The sequence below is a fragment of the Sorex fumeus genome, unplaced genomic scaffold (genome assembly GCF_029834395.1).
Source record: "Sorex fumeus unplaced genomic scaffold, SorFum_2.1 ptg000209l, whole genome shotgun sequence".
In the NCBI taxonomy this organism is placed as follows: domain Eukaryota; kingdom Metazoa; phylum Chordata; class Mammalia; order Eulipotyphla; family Soricidae; genus Sorex; species Sorex fumeus.
Window position 1 is genome coordinate 134,558 of NW_026606266.1, and position 9,607 is coordinate 144,164.

General features: G+C 56.8%; 1 protein-coding gene across 1 annotated transcript in view; it reads right to left on the bottom strand.

Moving 5' to 3' along the window:
* MROH9 (maestro heat like repeat family member 9) overlaps positions 1–8,348 on the bottom strand; it is a 32,754-nt gene extending 24,406 nt beyond the window's left edge. Inside the window, exons 1-5 of the mRNA XM_056108421.1 lie at positions 8,319–8,348; positions 6,411–6,490; positions 4,304–4,436; positions 3,911–3,997; positions 618–722 (exon numbers count right to left, since the gene is read on the bottom strand). Of these exons, the coding sequence (XP_055964396.1) occupies positions 618–722; positions 3,911–3,997; positions 4,304–4,436; positions 6,411–6,490; positions 8,319–8,348 (435 nt within the window). The remainder of the gene's footprint in view (positions 1–617; positions 723–3,910; positions 3,998–4,303; positions 4,437–6,410; positions 6,491–8,318) is intronic.
* Positions 8,349–9,607: the final 1,259 nt, after the last annotated feature.

Sequence of the window (9,607 nt, forward strand, 5' to 3'; positions counted from 1 at the left end):
TGTCCAGTGGACCCTTTTGGGTGTTGGGGCTGCGTGTGCGGAAGGAGGGACTTCCCAAGTGTCGTCTCGAGAAAGGCGGTGACCAGGGAGAGGAAGAACCGGGACAGTGGCCCGTGGTGGCGGGAGTGGACGCGCGTGGGCAGCGGGCAGCCCCCCAGGAGTAGTGGGGTCAACGGCTCCACAGAAACCCGCGAACGGGGGCTGGAGCAATAGCACAGCGGCCAGGGTGTTTGCCTTGCACGTGGCTGACCCGGGTTCGAACCCCAGCATCCCATATGGTCCCCCAAGAACTGCCAGGAGTGATTCCTGAGTGCAGAGCCAGGAGGGACCCCTGAGCATCACTGGGTGGGACCCAAAAAGCAAACAAAATAAAAAAAGCTCATGGTCGGGGCTGGAGTGATAGCTCAGTGGGTAGGGCATGGCCGACCTGGGTTCGATTCCCAGCATCCCATAGGGTCCCCCGAGCACCGCCAGGAGTGATCCCTGAGTGCAGAGCCAGGAGTAACCCCTGTGTATCGCCGGGTGTGACCCAAAAGAGCAAAAAAAAAAACCCACGAACATACCCGAACCCCCAGCAAGGGTGGCCCCGGGTGGGGTGGGGGGGGGGGGAGACTCACTTGACCTACGACCTTCTTGGAGGCGAAGTTGAGGACCCTGCTGATGATGGCCATGGGATCCTCCTTCTGGGAGCTGTCATCCCTGGACATCCAGAGGATCATTTCCTGGGGAGAGCCAGACTGTCCCCACAGAGCCTGCCACGCCCCCCACCCCCCACCCTGCCTGCCCCCCACTCCTCTCTGCTCCCCCCATCCTGTGGGCCACCACCGCAAGGGCTCAGGAACCTCCAGAGCTGCCCCCAGCCCTGCTCGGAGGACCCGGTGGGGTTGGGAATCCCACGGGGCCCCTAACCACTGCACCACCTTTCCGGCCCCCTGCCGCATGGCTGGCTTTTGCCTCCTCCCAGTTCTCTTCTTGCCCGGCCTGCCCACATGGACAGTCTGGCTCTGTCGTCCCCGCGAAGGGCCGCAGGCTTCCCTTGGGGGCGCCTTCGCCCATCTGGGCTGGCAAAGAAAACCCTTGTGACGCCCAGAGCGTGGGGGGCATTGCTGTGGCCAGCGGGAGGGACTGTGGCCAGGAGGGACCTTTCAGAGCCCAGAGGAGGTCATGCAGGCTCCTGGCTCATTAGCAGGAATGGTCTCTCCCTCCCTCTCTCCCTCCCTCTCTCCCTCTCTCTGTCTCTCTCACTCTCCCTCTCTCTCCCTCTCCCTCCTCCCTTTCTCCCTCCATCTCTCCCTCCCTCTCCCCCTCTCTCTCTCCCTCTCCCTCCTCCCTTTCTCCCTTCGTCTCTCCCTCCCTCTCTCCTTCCCTCTCCCTCCCTCTCTTCCTTTCTCTCCCTCTCTCTCCCTCTCTCTGTCTCTCTCACTTTCCCTCTCTCTCTCCCTCTCCCTCCTCCCTTTCTCCCCCTGTCTCTCCCTCCCTCTCCCTCCCTCTCTTCCTTTCTCTCCCTCTCTCTCCCTCTCTCTGTCTCTCTCACTCTCCCTCTCTCTCCCTCTCCCTCCTCCCTTTCTCCCTCCGTCTCTCCCTCCCTCTCCCCCTCTCTCTCCCTCTCCCTCCTCCCTTTCTCCCTCTGTCTCTCCCTCCCTCTCCCCCTCTCTCTCTCCCTCTCTCTCCCTCTCCCTCCTCCCTTTCTCCCCCTGTCTCTCCCTCCCTCTCCCCCTCTCTCTCTCCCCCTCTCTCCTCCCTTTCTCCCTCCGTCTCTCCCTCCCTCTCCCCCTCTCTCTCTCCCTCTCCCTCCTCCCTTTCTCCCTTCGTCTCTCCCTCCCTCTCTCCTTCCCTCTCCCTCCCTCTCTTCCTTTCTCTCCCTCTCTCTCCCTCTCTCTGTCTCTCTCACTTTCCCTCTCTCTCTCCCTCTCCCTCCTCCCTTTCTCCCTCTGTCTCTCCCTCCCTCTCCCCCTCTCTCTCTCCCTCTCTCTCCCTCTCCCTCCTCCCTTTCTCCCCCTGTCTCTCCCTCCCTCTCCCCCTCTCTCTCTCCCCCTCTCTCCTCCCTTTCTCCCTCCGTCTCTCCCTCCCTCTCCCCCTCTCTCTCTCCCTCTCCCTCCTCCCTTTCTCCCTTCGTCTCTCCCTCCCTCTCTCCTTCCCTCTCCCTCCCTCTCTTCCTTTCTCTCCCTCTCTCTCCCTCTCTCTGTCTCTCTCACTCTCCCTCTCTCTCCCTCTCCCTCCTCCCTTTCTCCCTCCGTCTCTCCCTCCCTCTCCCCCTCTCTCTCCCTCTCCCTCCTCCCTTTCTCCCTCTGTCTCTCCCTCCCTCTCCCCCTCTCTCTCTCCCTCTCTCTCCCTCTCCCTCCTCCCTTTCTCCCTCCGTCTCTCCCTCCCTCTCCCCCTCTCTCTCCCTCTCCCTCCTCCCTTTCTCCCTCTGTCTCTCCCTCCCTCTCCCCCTCTCTCTCTCCCTCTCTCTCCCTCTCCCTCCTCCCTTTCTCCCTCCGTCTCTCCCTCCCTCTCCCCCTCTCTCTCCCTCTCCCTCCTCCCTTTCTCCCTCTGTCTCTCCCTCCCTCTCCCCCTCTCTCTCTCCCTCTCTCTCCCTCTCCCTCCTCCCTTTCTCCCCCTGTCTCTCCCTCCCTCTCCCCCTCTCTCTCCCTCTCCCTCCTCCCTTTCTCCCTCTGTCTCTCCCTCCCTCTCCCCCTCTCACTCTCCCTCTCTCTCCCTCTCCCTCCTCCCTTTCTCCCTCCGTCTCTCCCTCCCTCTCCCCCTCTCTCTCCCTCTCCCTCCTCCCTTTCTCCCTCTGTCTCTCCCTCCCTCTCCCCCTCTCTCTCTCCCTCTCTCTCCCTCTCCCTCCTCCCTTTCTCCCTCCGTCTCTCCCTCCCTCTCCCCCTCTCTCTCCCTCTCCCTCCTCCCTTTCTCCCTCTGTCTCTCCCTCCCTCTCCCCCTCTCTCTCTCCCTCTCTCTCCCTCTCCCTCCTCCCTTTCTCCCTCCGTCTCTCCCTCCCTCTCTCCCTCCCTCTCTCCTTCCCTCTCTTCCTTTCTCTCCCTCTCTCTCCCTCTCTCTGTCTCTCTCACTCTCCCTCTCTCTCCCTCTCCCTCCTCCCTTTCTCCCCCTGTCTCTCCCTCCCTCTCCCCCTCTCTCTCCCTCTCCCTCCTCCCTTTCTCCCTCTGTCTCTCCCTCCCTCTCCCCCTCTCACTCTCCCTCTCTCTCCCTCTCCCTCCTCCCTTTCTCCCTCCGTCTCTCCCTCCCTCTCCCCCTCTCTCTCCCTCTCCCTCCTCCCTTTCTCCCTCTGTCTCTCCCTCCCTCTCCCCCTCTCTCTCTCCCTCTCTCTCCCTCTCCCTCCTCCCTTTCTCCCCCTGTCTCTCCCTCCCTCTCCCCCTCTCTCTCTCCCTCTCTCTCCTCCCTTTCTCCCTCTGTCTCTCCCTCCCTCTCCCCTCTCTCTCTCCCTCTCCCTCCTCCCTTTCTCCCTCCGTCTCTCCCTCCCTCTCTCCCTCCCTCTCTCCTTCCCTCTCTTCCTTTCTCTCCCTCTCTCTCCCTCTCTCTGTCTCTCTCACTCTCCCTCTCTCTCCCTCTCCCTCCTCCCTTTCTCCCCCTGTCTCTCCCTCCCTCTCCCCCTCTCTCTCTCCCTCTCCCTCCTCCCTTTCTCCCCCGTCTCTCCCTCCCTCTCCCCCCTCTCTCTCCCTCTCTCTCCCTCTCCCTCCTCCCTTTCTCCCCCTGTCTCTCCCTCCCTCTCCCTCCCTCTCTTCCTTTCTCTCCCTCTCTCTCCCTCTCTCTGTCTCTCTCACTCTCCCTCTCTCTCCCTCTCCCTCCTCCCTTTCTCCCCCTGTCTCTCCCTCCCGCTCCCCCTCTCTCTCTCCCTCTCCCTCCTCCCTTTCTCCCCCGTCTCTCCCTCCCTCTCCCCCTCCCTCTCTCCCTCTCTCTCTCCTCTCTCCACCTTCAGGATCTGCAGCTTGTAGAGGTCCTTCGACACTAGGATCAGAAGTATGTCCTCAAAGATGTTGAGAATCGTCCCATACAAAATCTGCAAAAGGGAAAAAAAAGACGTGCAGGCTACACCTCTGCTGTGTCCCCACCCCTTGGAAGGAGGACGGTCCCTCTGACTGTCCTCTGTGCCTGGAGTTCTCGAGAGAGGAGCTGCGGATGCCCGGGAGGGGTCCGGGTCCGGGAGAGGGTCCACAGGGCGCGTCCCATCCCGTCCTCTCCCGCCTCTGCATGGGGTTGGGCGTTGGCTCTCCTGTGGCTGGCGGGTGACTGCAGGGACGGTCAGGGCCAGACCCGGGGAGACAGGGGGACGTGGGGGCCAGCGGGGCCCACGGGGTTCCCTCACCTCCATGTCCTCCTTGTCCTCCTTGGTGGCCATGGTCTCTGTCACCTTCAGATTGGACTTGACGAAGATGTCTCGGAAGGAAGATTCCAGGAGCTTCACCTGCTGCTCGTACTGATAGAAGGGGTCCTCGAAGCTGGGGAGGGGAGTGGCCATGGCCAGGGCAGCCCTGCTCGAAGTTCCCTCCCTCCCTCCCTCCCTCCCTCTTTCCCTCTCTCCCTCTTTCTCCCTCTCTCTCTCCCTCTCTCTCCCTCTCTCCCTCTCTCTCTCACTCTCTCTCACTCTCTCCCTCTCTCTCCCTCTCTCTCCCTCTCTCCCTCTTTCTCCCTCTCTCCCTCTCTCTCTCACTCTCTCTTTCCCTCCCTCTCTCCCTCCCTCTCTCCCTCTCTCTCCCTCTGTCTCTCCCTCTCCCTCTCCCTCTTTCTCTCTCACTCTCTCTTTCCCTCCCTCTCTCTCTCCCTCCCTCTATCCCTCTCTCTCCCTCTGTCTCTCCCTCTGTCTCTCCCTCTCTCTCTCTCCATCTCTCTCCATCTCTCTCCCTCTCCCTCTCTCTCCCTCTCTCCCTCTCTCTCTCTCACTCTCTCTCACTCTCTCTTTCCCTCCCTCTCTCCCTCCCTCTCTCCCTCTTTCTCCTTCTCTCCCTCTCTCTCTCACTCTCTCTTTCCCTCCCTCTCTCCCTCTCTCTCCCTCTCCCTCTCCCTCTTTCTCTCTCACTCTCTCTTTCCCTCCCTCTCTCTCTCCCTCCCTCTCTCCCTCTCTCTCCCTCTCTCTCTCTCTCTCTCTCTCTCCCCTCTCTCTCTCCTGCCACCCCTAGAGAACAGCTGTTAAGTGACTCCTGTCCTTGACAGCCCACCCAAGCACTGGCTGGCAGGTCCCCCGATGCCTCCTGCTGTTACAATGCCCCGTAACGTCAATGCAAATAGAAAAAGAACAGAATTGCACGGTAGAAAGCTCTCCCCGTCCGCCCCCCAATCGAAAAGATTCCATTTTATTCTCTAATCTCAGTGAGGTTCTGCTTTAAAATTCAAGCTCGAACACATTCAAACTTTTTCTCATTAAAAAAAAAATTCCAGGGCTGGAAAGAGAGGACAGTGAGTAGAACGTTTGCTCTGCACGCGGCCAACCTGGGTTCGATCCCTGCATCCTACAGGAGGTAGGATGTAGGTTCCTCTGAGCACCGCCAGGAGTGATTCCTGAGTTGCAGAGCCAGGAGGAACCCCTGAGCATCACCAGGTGTGACCCAAAAAGCAAAAATAAATAAATAAATAAAAACCGTTTTTTAAAAAAATCCAGAGGGAAACCAAAATTAAGCATCCAGCTTAAAACTTCTGAGAACTGAAGTATAATCCAGGAAGGGAAAGGCTCGAAAGGTGAGTTTACGTTGTAAAATGCGAGGGGACCAGGGAACGCATGGAGGTCGCTGACACCCCCACAGGCATCTCAGTTAAATCTATTTACTTTTTTTCAACCACCCTCCGTTGTTGTCATTATTCAGATGACTCTGTGTGTGTGTGTGTGTGTGTGTGTGTGTGTGTGTGTGTGTGTGTGTGTTGGGGGTGGTGTTGGTTGTGATGCTGGAGCTCACACAGTTTATTGTGGTACTGAGGGCCCCAGACGCCAACCTGGCAGGACTGTACTTTGGCATGTGGGTGGTCCGGGGGATCGAACTCAATACCTCACGCCCACTGGGTGCTTTACCACCAAGCTGCGTCCAGATCAGTCAAAGTAAAGATTTTGAACAGAAGAGAAAGTGGGAGCAGAAAGCCAGTGATAATTTCGGTCACCGCATTATCTTCTAATGGAAAAAGAACATCCTGGTTGGGGGGCAGAGCCGAGTGAAAATCGGGTCGTACAGAATAGATGAAACGCCAGGAGGAACTGCAGCAAGACAGCTGTGGGCACAGCCCGGCTTCTGGCTCAACCATCCCTGCATTTCCTGGCGGTGGGTTGAGAAAGACCCCAAGGAAGAAATGACAGTTGCGGAATCTGGACCAGCCCGCACACAGACATGGAAAAACAAAATTTTGCAAGCAGGATTTACTTTTTCAGAAACCTGGTTGCGTTTCTCGAGCGCGAGGGTCGGTGGAGGAAGAGCAGGCGCGTCTCCTACCTGGAGTTCAAGGCCATGACCGCGGCTTGAGTGTTGAGGAGGTTGGAGTAAGCTTCCCACAGGCGGCCTCCCTTCTGCATCTGAGGGAGCCACGGAGACGCATCAGCCGCAGCTGGGGGAGGCGCAGTTCTCGCCGAGGGACCAGGGAACTGCACGGAGGTCGCTGACACCCCCACAGGCATCTCAGTTAAATCTGTTTACTTTTTTCCTTTTGTGGGGGCACTCCTGGCCCTGTGCTCAGGGCTCACTCCTGGTGGGGCTCTGTGGACCCTAAGGGGTGCTGGGGATCCAACCCGGGTCGGCCATGTGTTTGTGTGGGGTGTGTCTGTGTGTGTGTGTGGTGTATGTATGGTGTGTTTTTGTGGTGTGTGTGTTGTGTGTGTTGTGTCTGTGATGTGTGAGTGGTGGTGTGTGTCTGTGACGTGTGTCTGTGGCGTGTGTGGCATGGTGTGTGTGTGTGTGTGTGTGTGTGTGTGTGTGTGTGCAAGACACGCCCTCCCCGCCGTGCTGTCTCTCCTGCCCGGGCTTTGCATTTCTGTCCTGGAAGCGGCACACGGGCTTCCCGTCTCCTCTGGGGAAGCATCAATCTGGTATCTGGATGGGTCAGGACCGCCGGCAGGGGGCGCTGTCGCCCTCTCCGGGACCCCTGGGCGTGAGGGACTCACTATCTGCCGCCATCTGACACTCATCCGCTGCTGCTGGTGGTCCGGGTCTGGGTGAGAGAAGGAAGACACGGGTCAGAGGGCGCCACCTCCCCTGGGAGTGTGCGTGTATGTGTGTGTGTGTGCATGTGTGTGTGCGTGAGTGTACATGTGTGCACGTGTGCAAGTGTGGTGTGTGTACACGCACATGTGTGCATGTGTGCATGTGTGTATGTGGTGCGTGTGCACATGTGTATGTGTGCTGTGTGTACGCATGTGTGTATGTGATGAGTGTGCACATCTATATGTGTGGTGTGTACGTGTGTGTACGTGTGCGCATATGTGGGTATACATGTGTGTATGTGTGCGTTTGTGCATGTGTGTGGATGTATGTAGCACGTGTGCACGTGCACGCGTGTGGTGTGTGCATGTGTGCCTGGGTGCATGGGTGCACCTGTGGTGTGTGTGGTATGTGCATGTGTGTGCATGGTGTCTGTGCATGCATGTGTGTGGTGTGTATATGTGTGTGCATGTGTTTGTGTGTGCATGTGTTTGGTGTGTGGTATGTGCATTTGTGTGTCTGTGTGTGCATGTGTGCACATGTGTGTGCTGTGTGCATGGGTGTGTGCATGTGTGTATGTGTGTGCGTGTGTGTGTGGTGTGTGGTATGTACGTGTGTGTGTTTGTGTGTGTGTGTGTGTGGAGGGGGGTGGCTGAGTGCACACACATCTCAGACAGTCACTGTGACATGCCCCAGCGCCCTGCAGGGAGAGCCCCACTGAGGGGCCACTAGAGCGCCAGCCCCGGAGGATCTGGACCGCGCCCCCCACCCACCCGGGGGGGCTGTTTCTTGAGCTCCCCAGGGGCGAGCGAACCCCCCCTTCTCCTTCTCCACACGGGTTTGCTTTTCCAGGAAGGAAGCCGATATGACCGGAAGCAAACCTTTAAATTCTACTCTGCACTACGGTTCTTTTTTTCAGGGCGTGGGGAGACTCCCCCAGCCGTGCTCGGGGACAGTCCCGGCTCTGCGCTCAGGGTGAGCCCTGGTGGGGCTCTGGGGGGCCGGAAGAGGTGCTGGCAGTGGACCTGGGCTCAGCTGGGTGCCAGGCGAGGGCTCACCCACATCCTGTCTCTGCCGCCCTGCCCTTATTTTCTTCAAGCTTTTTCTCCTTTGATCTAGAATCATTTTTTTCTTTAGACTTTCAGGAAAGTCGGGGTGATAAGTCCCGTGTCCCCCTGGGCCCCCCCCCCCATGTTAACGTCTCACAAAGCTGCCGACAGTTGTCAAAAGCGCCATCTTAGCGTGGGTGCAGTTTCATTGACCAAACCGTCAGCATTTGAATTTGAATTTCTCTGGTCCACCCCCCACCAATGTCTCTTCCTGTTCTAGAATCCACCCCAAAGCCCAAAGGGCCACGCTATCATCTTGGCTCCTGGCAGGAGTTTGCAATCTTTTTCCCGTTCACCATCTTAGCAATTTTTTTTTTTTTTTGCAGAGTTTTGGGCAAGTGTTTTATAGCCTGTCCTTCAACTTACTCTGGTGCTTTTCTGTTGATTAGACAGGAAATACAGAATTGGAGGGGAAATTCCACCCAAGTGCAGTGTCTTGATTCATAACGAGGGAGCCCCAGCTTCAGAATCTATTCATCCATCCTATACGATTATTATTTTTTTAATCAAATTCAGGAATTCAATTTCATCTTCCTGTAAGCCTTTTTATTTTTTTTTCTATTTTCCTTAGATTCACTTTTTTTTTTTTTAAATCTAGAACCTTCTTTGGGACTTCTGACACACTTACTTTCATTCTTTCTGGTTTATTCTAAGTCGTTAAGACTATGAATTTTTACTGGGGCTTCTCGTTGGCTACATACTGTAAGTCCTGATGTAATATGTTACCAATATTCTCTGATTTCTATATTAATTGCTCCAAAATGATTTAAAATTAAATAGTGCCAATTGCCAATGGTAGATTTGTCTTATAGACGCATTATTATATTCTGATCAGAGGGTATTTGTACTTTTTGTTAATTCTGGGATTTTTCCAGATATTTTCCATTAACATATAGTGATGCCTTAGGAATAGATGTTTTTTAGGTATTGGAACTTTTTTTGGGGGGGTCACACCCAGCGATGCTCAGGGGTTCCTCCTGGCTCTGCAGTCAGGAATCACTCCTGGCGGTGCTTGGGGAACCCTATGGGATGCTGGGAATCGAACCCAGGTTGGCTGCGTGCAAGGCAAACACCCTCCCTGCTGTGCCATCGCTCCAGCCTCAGGTATTGGAACTTTTTGTTTTTCATGGATAGAGATAGGGCTGGAGCGATAGCACAGCGGGTAGGGCATCTGCCTTGCACGCAGCCAACATGGCCGACCCGAGTTCGATTCCTCCGCCCCTCTCGGAGAGCCCGGCAAGCTACCGAGAGTATTCGATATGCCAGACACAGTAACAACAAAGTCTCCAATGGAGACGTTACTGGGCCCGCTCGAGCAAATCGACGATCAACGGGAGGGCCTTTACTTTACTTTTTGCGGATAGAGATTGATATGTCAGAGCTCTC